Raw genomic sequence first — 19,318 nt, forward strand, 5'->3', positions numbered from 1 at the left:
ATCAAACAAGACCTTGACAATTCATGAGACAAACAGGACCCACTCCGTTCTTTCGACTCGTAAATTATCTTCTTCTCAAAACTCAAAAAACATCTATCCTTGCCATGATTAAAGATCCAACCATCCATCCCTCTCTCTTGTCAACTCCCCTTACAAAACACACACGGCCAGGTGTTTGATATTTTCTCACTGCCCGTATGTTCATATGATTATCTCATTTATTTTCCTTCTTTTATTCCAAAACCCTGTATCTATATTTAAGTATGTATGTACTTTACATATATAGCATGTGCATGACCTGTATATATTATATATAACATACATGTTTGGAAATCTTAAGCGTGCTAATTAAATATATATAATGACTCATGAGCATATGTGTATATATATATATATATATATATATATAGAGAGAGAGAGAGAGAGAGAGAAGACTCTCAAGAGCACACAGTAGTTTAACTCAAACCAAAACAAAAGTTTGAAAATAAAAAAAACGAACAAGGATTGCAGCCATCAGCTTAGAAAGAAGAGAGGCTGCAATATCCAGTTTCACACCATAAAATCTAAGATACTTGTTAATAAAAATAGCTCCAGAGGCTTTCTCCGTGATCAAAATTCTCCTGCGAATCATCAGACGGCGGAGAGCTTATCCTGGGCGGGGAGACCATCATTCCCTCTGCCATGTCAACTAGCAAATTGGGCATGTTCAGCAGCTCTTCTTCATCAATGAACTCTCCTTTGTACTGATGATGATCTGGCGCTGGATCATCACCCGCCGTTGGTGGTTTCTTGAGGGCAGCTGCGGCTGTAGCTGCATCGCGTATATCCGCAGGGGATGTGGATTTAGGCACAGGGTATGTTCCAACCAAGGCCGGGAAGTTGAGCACCGCATCGCCACCTTTAAGGGCCAAAGCCGCCACGTCGTAAGCGGCGGCTGCCATCTCAGGAGATGGGTACGTGCCAAGCCATATGCGCGTCGTTTTACGTGGCTCCCGGATCTCCGACACCCATTTATCGCTCCGGCGCCGGATTCCCCTGTACATTGGGTGTTTGCGGGTGGAGCTTGAGGATGCCATGTTGGTGAATTTGGAGGGATCAGGGATTTCGCACGTGGGAATGTTGGGAAGAGCAGTTTGGGAGTGGGGATCGTGATGATCAGGTTGGTCTAATTGGGACACGTTGCTGGGCAGAATCTTGGGATCATGGTCATCGGCCATGTAAAGGTAAGGATTTGAAGAATAATATTACTGTAAGATAAAGACTCTTAACTTTCATTTGTGTATATATATATATATATATATACTCATATGTGTGTGTGTGTGTGTGTGTCTGATGTAGTACTTCATATGTTATATATATGTACGTATATGTGTTTGGGTGAAAAAGTGAAAGCGTGGGGAAATCGCGGCAAAAGCAGTTGGATATTATTAGGGTTTTAATAGTTTTGTGTATTATGGGATATTTGATATTTTGATAATGTAATAATCACATTTGCACACGGCTTAGCCACTAACAATTAACACTCATCACTCACCTCTTATTTTTTTTTTTTTAATTATTAACTAACAATTTATTTTAATAATTTACATTAATATATAATAATACTAATAGTGATGTAAAGATAAATAAATTGATTTCCAAATTGGGTAAGTCTTATATATCAAGTTTCTTCGTAATAATAGTATTTTGCAGAGTAAAAATAATCATATTGAATAAATCTTTATTACTTTTAAAATTAATTTTTAATCAATTTTTGGGCACCAATCTAACTGTCTCAATCAATTCATAATCTTGATATGTCCATCTTTATATATGCATAATTATTTTCTGCTCCATAATTAATACCCCATTGATTAATTGGCATGCGAAATCAAATCTTACCCACCATATTATATTTTCATTTTGATTGAAAAAATAAATAAAAACAACCGATTATAATTAATTAAATGGTATCTCTTGGAAATAATTAAGATTAAATTAGGTTTAAAAATTGTTGTTTTAGCTCATGCATTAAGTACCCTTTTTGGATTTGAACTTGTTAGTTATATGTTCTTCAATTCTCATAACAAGTGATAGTAATTTACTTTTAGTAATTGTGTGACTAGTTTTCTTCCTTAATATATAAATATGTTCTTTTTTTTTTCTTAAGTATACAAACATACGAAACATACATATAGCATGCTTCATTTTCTTTTTCGAAAAAAAGTTCAAATTCGACGCCACTGCCAACTTGAAGAGAAATTTTGAACGAGTAATCAATGATATCCACACATGTATGTATGTATGTATGTATGTATGTATGTATAGGCGTAAATAAGATGTCATAGAACAAGGACGAAGCTCTTAAGGTCAAAGGGCGGCAATAAGCTATCAATTGTTTTGCAGTGACCACAAACTCTTTCCACCAGCAACTACTCATTAGCTGGCTTTAAATTGCCAATTCTTGAATTATAATTTCTTTTTATATCCACACACATATATATCTAAAAAATAAATAAGTATGAAACCATCAGGATTATAATTAAGCCCAAAACGATTCGTTTTGGTCTGTATGATTATTGAGTAAGCCCAAATGGATCAAACCCACGATTTTTAGAAGAATAATTACTTCCCAATTTTGAATTTTAATTCTTATTTTCTTCATTTTATTTAAATTAAAAAAAAAAAAAAAAGTTATTGAAACTGACCACTTCAACTTCCAACCGACAGAAAAATAAAATACAGCTAATGGCGTCCCTGGAGGAAGGAATGCATCTTTTCAATCCGCACCGTATTTACAAAATACTACCACGTGAAAGTAACCCCATAACTTCTTCACACGTTATTTCCCCACCCATCCCACCATTTTTTAAATAAAAAATTTCAATCTTTTCTTAAATATATAATTAGTTTATTATATTACAGATATATATAATTAATATATACCATATCGTATAAATAGTTTATAATATTCGAATTTAAAATTTAGTTTCGAATTAATTTTAACATCTTAAATATATAAAAAATTTATTTTTAAATTAATTTATTTTAATTTTTATTAAATTTATAAAAAAACATATATTATGTATGAAATTGAAAATAATTTCTTAAAAAAAGAGGTTAAATTTTAAGTCGATTAGTGTTTTTGAAAGAAAAATTAAAAATTAAGAATCAAAGTACAAATAAGAAGATTTTTGTCACGTAGGACCGCCCAGTCAACAACCATGACGAACCAGAGCATGCCATGTGGTAAGGCACGCTGACGTCGGTGCCACGCGAGATGTCACGAGGGCGATTTGCGCGCCTCTCAATCGAACAACTCAAGATCGATCATGCGCGCGTGGACGACCCGGATTTGTTCCCCCTTTAAACGCAATTGGAGGTCGAGATCAAATCGCGATGAACGATCGATATTTATTTTTTTCTTTAACGCAATCGGACGGTCGAGATCAAACGTGATAAATGATCGAGATTCATTTCCTCCTTAGGTGTGATCGAATGGTCGAGATCAAATGTGATGAACGGTCCAGATTAACATGAAATGGATATAAATATTTTGCATCACACTGAACCCAAACCTTAACCACCAGTCTTTCGCTGAAGAATAAGAACCAGTCTCCGAAGAAGGGAGCCGACCACCGACCGCCACCGCACCGGAGTCATTTCTCCAGCAAAAAAAGGTAAAAATTCTCCTACCTATTCAGAATTTGATTCTGAGTACCCCTGTGGCCATATCGGAACAAAATAAATGGCGGGTGAGTTGGAAAACGTGGGCAAAGCCCTGCGGCGCCGCTATGGGCAAAACTCGCAACCTCTTCCAATGAGCCCCTTCCCGTTTTCCATTTCGTGCGATTTTTTCACCATTCTTTTTTTTACAGGTTGACCGAAGAAAAACTCCCAGGCGCGAAGGTGAACCGACGGAGCTACTGCACTCGAAAAATTCCACAGCCGGTAGATTTCCGTTTTTTTTTTTTTTTTTTTTTTGTTAATTGAGGCCCCATAACGTATTTTTTCACAGGAATATGTATAAAGCTGGTTGAAACTGGGCAAAACTGGTTCAAAACGGCCAAGTCGAGACAAACAGGTGCCGTGGGTGGTGGTGCGATCGCTGGACCATGGCATCGCTGCCGTGCTGGAATCCCAAAATTGGCCAAAAATAATTTTTTACACCGATTTTGGATTTCTAGGGTATTTAGATACATGAAAAGTGCTTTAGATTCTGCAGGGATAATTCAAGAAACTCGGGGACCGCCAGTAAACGCAGTAGAAAGTTCAATATTTTGGACACCGATTCGGATAATGATCTCTCACCATTTTCTCTGTTACAGTAAATTAAAGCTTAATAAATAATTATTGTGTGTTTTTATGAAAAACTAGATAACCCTAAAAATAATTATAGGTCACTAGTTGAGTCGAAAATGATTAGTTCACAGTCGTTTCAATTCCTTATTTATTTTTCTATATTACCTATATTTGTTTACTATTATATTATGCTTAACTCAATTGATGATTTTTACGGTCTTTTTTATTATTTTGTTATTTGTTTCCTCTGCATTGCGTGCTGTTATTCTGGTCATTGGTTATTTGGCTATGTTAAACTATATTGTTGTCTAAATGAACTGTGAGTATAAAATGAGAAATGATTATTGCAGGGTTGATTGTTATACTGATGAAAATCTGTATGGAAAAGACTTACTGGGTATCCAAAAATAACGGACGGACCCGGTACATAGAGAGCTCTATCATGAACGTTACCTCAGTCAGATAGGGATGGGAAGTCCCTTACCAGTAAGGTTTAAGAGATATGATTCACCTTCATACTGAACGGAGTATCGAGGTGGTGGAATGTTTGGTGCCCATTACCGGATGGGGTATGGGGACGACAGGTTATTTATTTAATTGGATATTAGGTTCTCGAGTAGGATGACAACCCTATGGACCCCCCAAGAGTACCAGTAAGCGGGTAAAAATATAAAATAATCATTTTTGTTATCTTTTATGAGATAAATAATAGTGCATGAATATGAGTTTTCATAAGTTATTATTGCGAAAGACTTATTACACAATATGGAATAAATGGTTTTCTTTATAATAAATGAATTTACATTAAATTAAGGGCTCAATTGGTTGTTTTTTCTTATTTTTACCAATCTTCAATTTTTTGTATCTATGATTAGTGTGATATTCTTACTGGGATAGTGTAACTCACCCCTTCATTAACTATTTCAGATCAAGAGAACTAAGATTCAGATTCCGATCAACAAGGGGGTTGTTTCACCACCCAAACTCCCTTCAAGAGCTAGTAAAGTTCATCCTATGATTGCTTAGTTATTTGTCTTTCATTTATTATTATTTTTTTATTTGTTCTTTTAGAATGGACATTCTCGTAACCCTATTGGGGATACTAAATTATTGTGTAAGCAATGTAAACCCTAACTCTATTATTTCGCTTCCGTATTTAATTTATAACTTTATTTTCATTTAAGTTTCGGGTCTTTACAATTAGTATCAGAGCTGCATTTCTCGGAAAAATTCCTTAAACAAAGACCTAAGGAAACACAAAAAAATGAATTATCACTCAACCATTTCTTATGAAATGCAGGTACAGATAGATGAGGAGATGAAGAATCTCAATAAACCGAGTAGCTCGAGAGGGTTCACTTTAAGAGGATGTTGACCGACTATTTGAAATACTGAAGAGACTCATCGTTGCCAGCAAGCCCCGGAAGAAAGGAGGGAGCTACCTGACCCTCCCTCACTACCACAATTTGAGCCACCCTTGCAGTGGGAGGATCTTGAGCCACCCCGGTACATTCCTGCTCCTCTACAGTACTATCTGGCACCACCACAGTATAATTCGATGCCGCCACTACATCACCCAACACCACCACAGTACAGTCCGGTGCCTCCACCGTATCATCTAGTACTACCACAAGGCCATCCGGTCCTTCCGTAGCACAATTCACTCATATTTCCACGGGACCCAATTCCACCCATGATGGACCCAAGCTATATTGAGAGGTATAAAAGACTAAATCCATCTACTTTTTATAAGGCATCCTCTTTTGAAGAGGCTGAGTACTGGTTAGCTGAGACAAAGAAGGCTTTCATGACTCTTGGGGTAGTTCCCGAACAGAGAGTGATACTTATCACCTACATATTGGAGAGAGAAGTAGGTTGTTGGTGGTAGATCAAGCAAGCCACCCTGCCCGTTTCAGTCATTTGAAAATAGTTCCTGATGGCCTTCAATGCAAAGTACCTCCTAGAATATCTCCGACATCTGAAAAAAATAGAGTTTGCACACCTTGTCCAAGGTTATATGACTGTGTCAAAGTATACTCTAAAGTTCCTGGAGTTATACGGTATTCCCTTCAGAGCATGATGGATGAAGGTAGACATGCAAGAAAGTTTGAGTGGGGTCTCCGTCTTGAGATTAGATAACAGTTGTATGTGTTCGAACTTAGTACTTACTCAGCTGTTCTGGCCAAGGCACAGATAGTAGAGATGAACCTTCACATTTTTCCTCAAGTAGTAAAGAACTTCAAGCCTCCAGTTTCACACCACAGACTGGCACCCACAGCACATGTTCAGCAAAACAAGAGTCCTAGGCCAGTGACTCAGGCTCCTCCTCAGATTCCGGTAACAAGACGCGATAGGACTTGCCAGCACTGCGACAAGGATCATGGGGACCAACCCTGTTATCACCTCAACAATACTTGTCATATATGTGGGAGTGCCCATCAGTACATGAGAGAGTGCTCAAGGAATTAGAATCAAGCCAGACCTCTTATCTACGCTAGAGCTTACAACCTCACTCAGCAAAATGCAGAAGCCAACCCAGACGTGATACAATGTATGTACACTATTTATAATCATCTTATACATGTTTTGATTGATACTGGTGCCTCACATTTATTTGTCTCACATGCTTTTACATCAAACTTAAATGTATTATCTGAAAGGCTTGATTCTGTGTTGTTTGTGTCTATTCCTAGGAGTAGGACACTACTAGGGGAGGTTATATACAGAGCTTGTATCATAAATATAGCCGATAAAAAATTGAGTGTGGACCTAATAGAGATTGATACAAGGGACTTTGATGTAATCCTAGTAATGAACTGCCTAGTAGTGTATCACGCCACCGCATATTGTTTTCACAAGAAAATTGTATTTAACTCTTCTAATGAAGAGTCATTTACAAATTAATAAAAATTTTAAACATTATTCTCTAATGGTAATTTTCCTATTACAAAGTTCTTTAACTCGGCTGTTTCCTCTAACTAGGCAAACCTAAGAAAGAAATTTGAATTCAAGAGATTCTAAAAGTTTGAAACTTTCCAAATGTGTTTTCTGATGAACTACCGAGACTGCCAGTAGATAGAGAAATTGAATTCACCATAGATCTTCAGGCAAACAAATATCCTATCTCGGTTGCCCCTTATCACATGAGTCATGTTGAGATGGAAGAGTTCATGAAATAAATCAATGAATTACAGGATAGTGGGTTCATCCGACATAGTGTGTCCCCTTGGAGAGATAGAGTCACATTTACAAGGAAGGAGGATGGAACTAAGGTTATGTATTGACTATAGGGGACTAAACAAGGTCACGATCAAGAATAAGTACCCTCTCCCCAGGATCAATGATCTTTTTGATCAATTGCAGGGTGCTCACTTTTCCAAAATAGACATGCGTTCAGGTTACCATCAAGCAAAGATCAAGCTAAAAGACATTCCCAAAACAGTTTTTTGAAACAGGTACAGATACTATAAGTTTCTAGTCATGTCATTTGGACTAACAAATGCACCAGCCATCTTCATGGATTTGATGAACAGAATTTTCAGATAATTACTGGATTAGTTTGTCATTGTATTTATTGATGATATCATACTTTATTTAAAAAGCAGAGTGGAACACCCTCACCATTTGACTTAGATTTTTCAGATTTTTCAGAGAAAATAAGTTACATGTAGAGTTGAGTAAGTGTGGGTTCTGCCTCAAGCAGACTACCTTCCTAGGGCATATCATATCAAGGGATGGAGTATCAGTAAATCTCGAGAAAGTTGAGGCAGTACTTAGTTGGGAGAAATTAACATCGGTCAAAGAGATTTGTAGCTTTCTAGGAATGGCAAGTTATTACCATAGAACTTTAGAAGGATTTTCTAGCCTAATATCTTCTTTTACTCGGTTCACAAAGAAGAATATCAAGTTTGAGTGGAACGAGAACTGTGAAATGAGCTTTTCAGAACTAAAGAAGTGGTTGACTACTGCACTTGTGTTGGCTTTGCCGAGTGTGACAGGTGCATATACAGTTTATTGTGATGCATCATACATAAGGTTGGGTTGTGTTCTGATGCAGCATGAGAATGTCATAGTCTATGAGTCCAAGCAGTTGAAGAGTCATGAAAAAAAACTACCCCACCCACGACTTAGAACTTGCCACGATTATCCATGCCTTGAAGACTTGGCGCTATTACTTGTATGGGGAGACTTTTTATATCTATACCGACCATAAGAGCTTGAAATACATATTCATTTAAAATGATATTAACATGCGTCAGAGACGATGGATAGAACCCCTTAAGGACCACAATTACAATATTTTGTGTCAATCTAGTAAGGGCAATGTGGTAGCTGACGCACTCAGTAGAAAAAGTGCAGATATGTTAACTCACCTAATGGTTTCAGAATACAGGGTAATAGGAGTTGCACAACAGATACGACTTCAGAACTTGAAGAGAATTACATGTTTGGCCCACTTGACTATTTAACCTGAGTTGATTCAGAGAATAAAGAAAGTCTAATCCGCCGATTCCACCCTAGCAGCTCTCAGAAAATATCTAGAACAGAGAGTAAATTAAGAATTTCGAGTCTCTGTTGATGAGCTGCTCGGATTTCAGGATAGAGTGTGTGTTCCATATGAATGTGAGCTGAAAAGAGACATCATGACAGAGGCTCATAATGCATCCCGGAAGTACTAAAATGTATCAAAATATGCGACTCCGATTTTGGTGGAACGGAATGAAAGGAGAGGTAGTCGACTTAGTTTTCAAGTGTCTAGTGTGTCAGTAGGTCAAGGCAGAGCATCAGTGCCCAGTGGCATGTTTCAACCATTACCGATTCCGGAGCGGAAGTGAGAATACATCACGATGGATTTCATGATAGAATTTTCTAGGGTACGCTCGGGACATGATGTCATTTGGGTAGTTGTTGACCGGCTCACTAAGTCTTCTCACATCTTTGCCCACGAGCCTCTTTCACTCCAGAAGAATCTGTCCTATGAGGAGATACCGGTGGACGTTGTAGACCGAAAGAGTAGAGTACTCCGCAATCGAAAAATTTCATTCGTTAAGGTCCTATGTCAAAATCACACACACAGAGAAGCCACATAGGAGCTAGAATTAGACTTCAGAGCGCAATATCCCCAACTATTTGATTGAGTGAGAGGGAGACAAATTTGAAAGACCAAATTTCTTTTAAGAGGGGAGAGTTGTAATACCTGGGTTCGGAATTTGGCGCACTATTAATTTTAACATTCTAAATATATAAAAAATTTATTTTTAAATTAATTTATTTTAATTTTTATTGAATTTATCAAAAAAATAAGTTATGAAGGAAATTGAAAATAATTTTGGCGAAAATGAGTGAAAATTTAAGTTCGGATGGTATTTCTGAAAGAAAAATTTAAAACTGGGGGTCATAGTGCAAATAAGAAAAAATTTGTCATGGCCTAGTCAGCAACCCCAACAAATTGAAGCTTAATAATTAATAATTTTGTATTTTTATGAAAAATTAAAAAATCCTAAAAATAATTACAGGTTACTAGTAGAGTTAAAACCGGTTAGTTCACAATCATTTCGATTCCTTATTTATTTTTCTGTAATGTTTATACTTGTTTACTATTATACTGTACGTAATTCAATTGATAGCTTTTAAGGTCTTTTTGGTTATTTTGTTATTTGTTTTCCCTGCATTGTGTGCCGATATTCTCGTCATTGGTTATTTGGCTATGTTAAATTATATTATTGTCTAAATGAACTGTGAGTATAAAATAAAATATGATTATTACAAGGTTGATTATTATGCTGATGAAAATCTGTATTAAAAAGTCTTACTGGATACCCGAAAAAGGACGAATGGGACTGGTACATAGGGAACCCTACTGTGAACGTTATCTCAGTCGGACAGAGCTGGGAAGTCCCCGTACCAGTAAGGTTTGGGAGATATGGTTTACCTTCATAGCGAACGAGGTATCGAGGTAGTGTAATGTTTGGCGCCCATTACCAGACGGGGTATGAGGATGGCCAGTTAATTGTTTAATTGGGCATTGGATTCACGAGTAAGAGGACATCCCTATGGACTCCTAGGGATACTAGTAAGTGGGTAAAAATGTAAAATGATTGTTCTTATTATCTTCTATCTGATAAATAATAGTGCATAAATATGAGTTTTCATAAGTTATTATTGAGAAAGACTTGTTACATCATATGGAATAAATGACTTTCTTTATAGTAAATGAATTTATATTAAATTAAGGGCTCTATTTATTGTTTTTTCTTATTTTTACCAATGTTGAGTTTTCCGTATCTGTGATTAGTATGATATTATTACAAGGGTAGTGTAACTCATCCATTCATTAACTATTTCAGATCAAATGGACTAAAATCCAGGTCCCAATCAACAAGGGAGTTGTGAATAATTCACCACCCGAACTCTTTTCAAGAGCTACTAATTGTCGTTTTAGGATTACTTAGTTATTTGTCTTTTGGTTATTTTTTTTATTTTTTTTTATTTTTTTAGAATGGATATTCTTGTAACTCTATTGGACATGTTAAATTATTGTGTAAGGAATGTAAACTCTAATTCTATTATTTCACTTTCGCATTTAATTTATAACTTTATTTTCCTTTAACTTTCGGATCTTTACGTAGTTGATATAAATAAATAGTTGGTCGAAAGATTTATAACATGTTATAACTATAAATAGTTGATATAAATAAAAAAAATTAATTTATGTTTTTTAAAAACATGATAACTTTTAAATATATAAATAAATTTAAAAGATTTAAAAGTTGAAATTTGTTCCAAAATATTTCTTATTCGACATAAATTTATTACAAGAGTGATTTTATTGCATATGGAAATTTTAGAATTTTTTTATACATATTTAGGTTATAATTTTTTATTTTTTTAAAGTGAACACGTATAAAAATCTACATAATATTAATAGTTGCAGCAAAATTTATGATTAAATAAAAAAATAATTATTAAAAATTATAAGGTGAAATCTCTTAACATAATTTTTATTTTATATTTTATCTGAATCATTTAATCACACCTTATACATGATTACAACTAATATTCTAAGGTATTTCACCACAAATATAAACCACTAAAATAAGAAACAATACTGGCTAGGAGAAACAAAGCTCACATCAAATAACTAAGGTACTTCATGAATTTTTTTACTCAAACCCAATTTCAAAAACATATATATTCACACACTTACACGAAGTTTATGAAAATAGAATAATTGAAAAAAAAAAGGTGTATTTAAATTATTTATTTTTATTAAAATTAAACTACCAAAAGAGGTAACGGAAATACATTACACCTTATATTATGCATTTTTTAAATTTCATTAGTCATAAATGTTTGTATCTCTTTTCATACTACATTTCTTCCTCATAGCCTCTTAATTAATTTATAATTTATTCTTAATTTAATTCACAACTTCATGTACCTCTATAAGAAGTTCTATGATATAGTGAATTTGAAGAAAAATTTATTGTTTAAATTTTTTTAGTCTTTTTTAATTTTATTGTACTTTTCTATTACATTATCATCATATATTTTTAAAATTTATAACACATTATCAGTAAGAATTTATTCTATAAGTTTCTCTTCCCGACAATTTTAATTTCTTCACTTAGATATGATCTACATATCCTCACTCGGTAAATTCATTAAACACATCTAAATTCACAATAATAATATTACTCTCCTTGTTTCTTCATTTTTCTATTATGAACATGATCAATAAAATGATTCTTTGAAACAAAAAAAAAAAAAAAACTGAAGATCTACAAGAGATCATTACTTCATTGTGAATGATGGAAAAAAAAGATTATAAGTGGAGGATTGCAAGATTTTTTTGAAGTCTACTACTTGTATAATTAATCAAGAGGTAATGACATTTTTCTATATATTCATTATAATATAAATTAGATAGTTATTGTTTAACCAAAAAATATATTTTCATAAACCCCTTATCTTAAGGTTGATAGCTATCTAAGTAAAAACTTTTTCTGAAAATGAGACTTGTAATTCTTAATGATAATTCAGTTGCTCAAGTTTCCAAATAATATTTTCAAGATGTTTTAATTTTGGGATAATTAAAAATAAAGTTATGTGTTTTGGTGATTACATACACTTTTAAATTGCTTATGAAGGTTTCAAACATTAACCTTTAACCTTCACTAAAGTCGTGTCATGTTTACCTTTTTATGGTTGTGGATGCTTGACTTTAATTTGTAAGGTGGTGGAAATGTCATGTTTGGTTTCTTTTATGCATTTTTTCTTAGCTAAATTTTATCATTGCATTTATACCATAGAGGACAAGTTATTCCATCCAATATATATACTATTTAATACAAAGTAAACCAAATTCTTGTGTATATTTTCCTTCTATTTGAATTTAAGTAGCTTGTGTTTAGTGGAAATATACATACATTGTATACTTTGCTATGTTAAACAGTTTATTTGTTGCTAAGCATTTTCATAATACCAAGCACAATGAAAACAAAAACATGAGATAACATAAAGGACTTATTTGGTTATATTGATAGTTTATTTCCTTTCTTTCCTTTAACTCATTCTGTAAATTCTTGCATAATTAATGAAGTTAAACTTTTTAACATTTAAAGCCTTTTAGATTACATTTGTTGTTGTCTTTTTTCCTTAGAATGACCTAATGAGTGATATGAGTGTTCCATTAATTAGTTAATATATGACAACCTGGATTTTCATCCAGAGTTTTGACCGTACGCACACCATATCATGATAAAATAATCTATAGCAAGACTTCACGCAGCAAATTTTAAAATAATAAAAAGTACATCCCTTACATATTTAGCTCAGAACATCTATTATCCACGAGATATGTCTAAACTCTAAAATAAATACTTGCTAAAAATAAAATAATTAACATTAATGAATTAAAATAAAATTTAAACAATCTATTAGCAAGTCTTTCACTGTTCATGAGCGAAATTCTAAATATCTTGATTTAAAAAAAAATAAATAATAAATAGGGTGAGCTTCGTATTCTTAATAAACATGTACCAATAAATGATAGGATAATCTGTCCAAGTTTGTAAAAATATAAAACTATCGACGGAGACAGTCTAAAATATTTTTCTCTTTAATTTAGAAAACACGTGGTAGCTACACCATAATTCATTAAGCAAACCTTCTAAATGAGTTTATTTAATAAACATTCAGAATTTATTATTTCAGTATCATAACTCAATTGTTTAATAAATATCATAATTCAGTATTCAGTATCACTATTTAAGCAATAAGTAGTTCAATAGATATTAATTTAGTATTTCAGTATAATAAACATTACACATGACTCCCTATTCATTTCTATCATTTTATATCCTATTAACAATAGTTTCATTGCGCGATGTCATTTTTGTCAGTATCAAAGTTGACAGCAAGGATCCCATCTACCACGTGAATACATTATAGTTCAGTTCACAATTTACAGTTTGCAGTACACAGTATTCAGTTCAAAATTTCACATTACTTGTCGCTTCGCCACGTCTGGCTAAAACCATATTCATAAGTATGGTTCACCATAGTCACACGCTAAATGACTACACATGCACCCATCCCTCGGTGATACCAATTAAATGAATTTTTTTAAAATATTTTAATGTCTATCTATTTATTTCAACTCACTAATAAATTTTTTAATTTTAATTATTTAATATGTTCTATACCTATAACACGCATATTGTACGTATTCATCACCCTAGACTCTTTTACATATCCTTAATATACTCGTAATTACATAGCAACCAGTGTATATACGAATTCAGTTACCAAAACATAGTAAAACGATAATTTAGCAATTTCAATAATAAGCAAAAATAAGAACACAATAATCAATAGTAAAATCTCGTCGAAATCATGCGCTTAATTAATTATTAAACATCATAGTTTTAATATCATAGAAAGATTATGCTATGATTGTAAGCACTTACGCACTTACTTGATTTTTATCTAAATCTCATTCGTGAAATTATCTCTGATCTATAAGATCAACCTATTACAGTGATATCTGTATCAGGTTAGTAATGAATTGGTTATCATCTAATTTTCAAATACTCGTGTCTAGACTTATTCCTAATTCTAAATCGAATAAATATTTTATTGTATTAAAATTAAGTAGGATTAATAAATCTTAAATCTAAACTGGTAAACCATCAGGGTTTTTTGAACTCACCTACCCAAACTGGGTTCCTAAGACTCACTACGCACAACCACTGAAAGTTTGTGCGTCTCTACAAGAACTGCCACTGGACCGCCATGTGCCACCGCCGCTCACCGCCAATCGCTACCTCTCACTGCCAATCCCTACACTAAATTGGCTGAAATTCACCGCAGAGCCCCTCGCGCCCTTAGATCCAGCACAAATCTAATAGAATCGTGTCGGAGGGAACTATGAAAAGGTAAAACGCACGTCGAGCTACCTCCCAGACCGTCTTCTTCTCCTGCGCACCACCGCACACAACACCGACCTATCCTCATCTTTTTTCGTCTTCTTCTTCTTCCTCTCCTCTCTCGACTGCCAACTAATGGAACTTCAACACTTCTCTCTCTATTTTCCTCTCTCTCTCTCTCTCTCTCTCTCTCTCTCTCTTTCTCTCTCTCTCACTTCCTGTACCGATCTCCTTCCCTCCCTTCTTGTTTTATAGGGAGGGGCGGGGGAGTCCTACATGGACCTTCTTCCTCGGTGTGCAAGTCTCCTCTTCATCCTTTTCAGTTGTATGCTTTTGCCTCTTCATCTTCCCAACCATAGGTTTTTTTTTCTTTACCCAAAAACAAAGACGTTTTGAGGTCTCTTAAAATATTTGGTCTGTTACAATTTCTCTCCCTTCAAAAAATTTGGTCCTCGAAATTTATTTTATTAATATAAAATATCCTTAGCTAAAGTTAGTCTAAATTACAAAACATTAAATAGATGGGGATAGTTGCCTCGAAATTTCATTTCTAGCCCCCAAGTGTCTTTCTCTTAAGTGTGGTTTCGCCACAAGACCTTGACTAGGGGAATCACTTTATTCCAAAACACCTTCTCATTTCGATCCAAGACAATGACATGAACTTCTTCATAGGATAGATCTTTCTAAATTGAAAGAGGTCTATAGGGTATCACATGAGATGGATCAGAATTGTATTTTCGTAGCATCGATATATGAAATACGTTGTGAACTTGAGGTAGTTTCGGGGCAATGCTAGTCGATAGGTAATTGCTCCAATTCTCTCTAAAACCTTAAATGGGCTAATAAATTGAGGACTTAGCTTTTCCTTTTTTCCGAATCTACTGATGCCTTTGAGATGCGTGATCTTCAAAAAAACATGATCACCTACCTCGAATTCTAGGTCCCTTCTTCGGTTATTCGCATAGCGTTTCTGTCTACTCTAGGCTACCTGAATGTTCTTTCTGATCTTAATAATCTTTATAGTAGTTTCATCTACTAACTTTAGGCCAATTAACTTCTTTTTTCTAACTTCTTCCCAGTAGATTGGAGACCTACGAGGTCGGCCATACAATGCTTCATAGGGGGTCATACCAATACTTACCTAGTAGTTATTGTTATAAGCATCTATCAGTGTTAGATGATCATCCCAACATATATAATTATAGCTAATTCCAAGTCATGAGTTGGGTAATTTCATTCATGGATCTTCAATTGTCTTGACTCGTATGCGATGACTCTACGATGTTGCATTAAAACACATCCTAAATGCTGACTTAATGTATCAGTGTACACTGCATAACCTCCTAATCCACTTGGTAGAGCTAATATTGGAGCTGTCACAAGTCGATTTTTAAATTCTCTGAAACTATTCTCACTGTCTGGATCCATTCAAACTTAGTATCTTTCTTACTAAGCCGGGTAAGAGGGGTTGCAATCTTAAAAAATTCTTTCACAAATCGACAATAGGTTTTAAACTCTATCCATGTCTAGGTTCGCCATGTCCGTTAAACTTCAGCCAGACACACACACTCCCCTCCTCGATTCATACTGAACAAGAAGGCATCCAGGGTCTATACCTTACTCACGCACAACCTCTCATTTCTCAATTCTTATTTACTTCCCTATTTACTCTATTTTTCTCTTAAATTTTATTTACATTTGTCGTTTAACAACCATAATTATTCTCTTCTATTTTTACTCATTTCCTTACGTTATTTTCTTTTCTTTTTCTCAATCTTTCACTTTATTCGTGATTTCTTTAATTTAATTTTTATATTTTATCATCAGTGTAGGTATTCCTCAGTCCTTATTTTTTTGGTCTCCATCTCCTCATAATTTTCAAACAGGTTAGGGTTCACTCGTCATAGGTTCGAGTTATGTTCTTCATCAAAAATTAGGTTAGTACATGTTCTATGTTTAAAATACACACAAAATTAATAACATACATGCATAAATTCCAAAAATCCTAATATAGGCTCATAATGGGAAATACTTACAACTCCTTTGGGCTACAACCTTCTCGGATCTGCTTGAACATCCTAATTCACTGTACACACAGGATACAGATTAATTAATGCAATTTAAACACTAAACAGAAGCTAAATTCAATCAAAATCACGGGTTCCAATGATAACCCGACGAGATGCCCAGCTCACAGCATAAGGGTGAGCAATTTGCTCCCTTACGCTCTCGATTCTCAAACTAAAAAATATCAGGTTCCATACCCGATGAAGACTCTTCGGCTTCCCGAGTGGGTGAATCGGGTTCCCATTCCCGAGGAAGACTCTCTGGCTTCCACTGGTGAATCAGATTCTCGTACCCGAGGAAGACTCTTCAGCTTCCCCAGTGATGAATTAGGTTCCCGAGTGGGTGGGTGACTAGCCGAGCTCGCGCAGCTAGCCTGACACCAACTATCCGTCCCCGTCGCCCTGACAACCAACCAATCATTAAAAAAAAAACTTACTTGCGCCGGCGTGGTGCGATTCGGTCTTAAGTTCGACTCTGGATGGTCTTCACGGCTACCTTGCAACTCTCCTTTCTTGCTTGAGATTTGGATGACGGATTTCATGGCTACAAATAGGTTAATATGAAATAAAAAAATTATTGAAGGAAAATAGAGATGAAAAGATGAAAAAGACAAAATTTTTACCTTACTTGCTTCAGTTTCCATTGTCACACAGTGCTCCTCAACCTGATTCATTTCCTTCTTCCTTCCTTCGGTGTCGATTATGCACTCTCCTTCTCGCTCTCTCTCCCGGTTCTGACTCTTTCCTTCTCTTCTTTCATCTTCTTCGACCACTCTCTTCTTTTCCTCTCTTTCTCTCTTCCACTCGGCTCTCGCTCCATTCTGCTTCCTTTCGGCTCCCCCACTCAACAGTTCTCTCCTCATCTCTCTCTTTTTTTTCAACTTCCCTCTCAAATAAAGAAGAAACCCTAATCTTTTCCTTTATATATCCGTCTTTCTGGGCCTCTAGATCTCACAAGACTCAATCTGGACCGTTTAACCTTCATAAAACCTCAATCATTGGATCCCTCAGACAATTCGATTATGACCATCCATCTCTTAATTCTTTTTGCCCCCTTCCACTTCCATATAATTATACTCTTACCCCCTTTTTCATACATGTTTTAGTTAGGTATTTGAAATTAAATAACACTCCAAAAGTTTAAATTTTTATTTCATTTAGACCCTAATACCAATTTATTTATTTTGTCATCTTTTTAATTTATCTAGGGTCCAGATGTTACAACCTCCCTTGCATACTTACCTCAGAATATCTAATATCCATGAGGTATGTCTAAATTCTAAAATAAATACTCACTAAAAATGAAATAATTAACATTAAATACTGTTCGAATTAAAATAAAAATTAACAATCTCTTACTAAGTCTTTCACTATTAAGGAGTGGGGTTTTGAATATCCTGATCCGGAAGAAATGATTAATAAATAAGATGAGCTTAATATGCTCAATAAGTATGTAAGTACCAATAAATAATAGGATAATCTATCCAAGTTGATAAAACCAATAAAACTACCGGCGGAGACGGTTCATAACTCAACTAACTAGTTTATTTAGTAAACATTCAGAATTTATTATTTCAGTATCATAACTCAACAGTTTAATAAATATCATAATTCAGTATTCAGTATCACTATTTAAGCTGTAAGTAGTTTAATAGATATTAATTTAGTATTTAAGTATAAACGTTCCACATGACTCCTTATTCATTCATATCGGTTTATATCCTATTAATAATAGTTTCATCGCGCGATGTCATTCCTGTAGGTATCAACGAGGGCAGTAAGGATCTCATCTACCACGTGAATACGTTACAGTTCAATTTGTAGTTTACAATTTGCAGTATATAGTATTCAGTTCATAGTTTCACAGTACTTGTCGCTTCGCCACGTCTGGCTAAAGCCATATCCACGAGTATGGTTCACCAAGTCACACGCCAAAAGGCTACACACGCATCCACCCCTCGATGATACTGGTTAAATGAATTTTCTAAATATTTTAATGTCTATCTACTTATTTATATTCATTAATAAAATTTTTAATTTTTATTATTTAATATGTTCTGTACTTATAACACGCATATTGTACCTATTTATCACTTTAAACTCTTCTACATATCCTTAATATACTCCCAATTATATAGCAACCAGTGCATATACGAGTTCAGTTGCCAAGATATAGCAAAAAAATTCATTAGTAATTTCAGTAGTAAAGATAAATAATAATACAACAATCAATAGTAAAATCTCGTCAGAATCATGCGCCTAATTACTAATTATTAAACGTCACAGTTTTAATATCTAAGAAAGATTAAACTATATTTATAAGCACTTATGCACTTACCTGATTTTCATCTAAATCTTATTCGTGAAGTTATCTCCGATCTATAAGGTCAATAATGAATTAGTTATCCTCTAATTTTCAAACACGTGTATACACTTATTTCTAATTCTAAATCGGATAAATAATTTATTGTGTTAAAATTAAATAGGATTAATAAACTCTAAATCTAAAACGGTAAACCATTAGGTTTTTTGAATTCACTT

The 19,318-nt window shown here is 34.4% G+C and overlaps 2 protein-coding genes across 3 annotated transcripts; both read right to left on the reverse strand.

Moving 5' to 3' along the window:
* Positions 1 to 422: 422 nt before the first annotated feature.
* Positions 423 to 1,438, reverse strand: LOC110812784 (ethylene-responsive transcription factor ERF027). The gene has a single exon (XM_022039628.2). The coding sequence runs from the start codon at positions 1,215 to 1,217 to the stop codon at positions 576 to 578; it is 642 nt and encodes a 213-aa protein (XP_021895320.2). The 5' UTR covers positions 1,218 to 1,438; the 3' UTR covers positions 423 to 575.
* Positions 1,439 to 13,052: 11,614 nt separating this feature from the next.
* On the reverse strand, positions 13,053 to 17,683 carry LOC110812801 (uncharacterized). Of its 2 annotated transcripts, none has more exons than XR_002539368.2 (3): positions 17,401 to 17,682; positions 16,976 to 17,321; positions 13,053 to 16,797 (listed from the first exon to the last, which is right to left on the reverse strand). XR_002539368.2 is itself a non-coding variant. In XM_088217727.1 (3 exons), the coding sequence occupies exons 1-3, from the start codon at positions 17,638 to 17,640 to the stop codon at positions 16,728 to 16,730; spliced, it is 651 nt and encodes a 216-aa protein (XP_088073853.1). In that variant the 5' UTR covers positions 17,641 to 17,683; the 3' UTR covers positions 13,053 to 16,727. The 2 variants fall into 2 exon arrangements, 1 of the variants encoding a protein (XP_088073853.1); XM_088217727.1 differs by having other exon boundaries at positions 17,406 to 17,683.
* Positions 17,684 to 19,318: the final 1,635 nt, after the last annotated feature.

This window comes from Carica papaya, chromosome 4, assembly GCF_054855325.1.
Source record: "Carica papaya isolate Zhongbai chromosome 4, ASM5485532v1, whole genome shotgun sequence".
Lineage (NCBI taxonomy): Eukaryota > Viridiplantae > Streptophyta > Magnoliopsida > Brassicales > Caricaceae > Carica > Carica papaya.

Excerpts from the sequence above, each read along its gene's own strand:
- LOC110812801 (XM_088217727.1), bottom strand. The coding sequence starts at position 17,640 with ATGAGGAGAGAACTGTTGAGTGGGGGAGCCGAAAGGAAGCAGAATGGA. Across the intron at positions 17,322-17,405 it reads GACAATGGAAACTGAAGCAA|CCATGAAATCCGTCATCCAA; the intron begins GTAAGGTAAAAA and ends ACCTATTTGTAG. Across the intron at positions 16,798-16,975 it reads AGCCGAAGAGTCTTCATCGG|TGAATTAGGATGTTCAAGCA; the intron begins GTATGGAACCTG and ends CTGTGTGTACAG.
- LOC110812784 (XM_022039628.2), bottom strand. The coding sequence starts at position 1,217 with ATGGCCGATGACCATGATCCCAAGATTCTGCCCAGCAACGTGTCCCAA.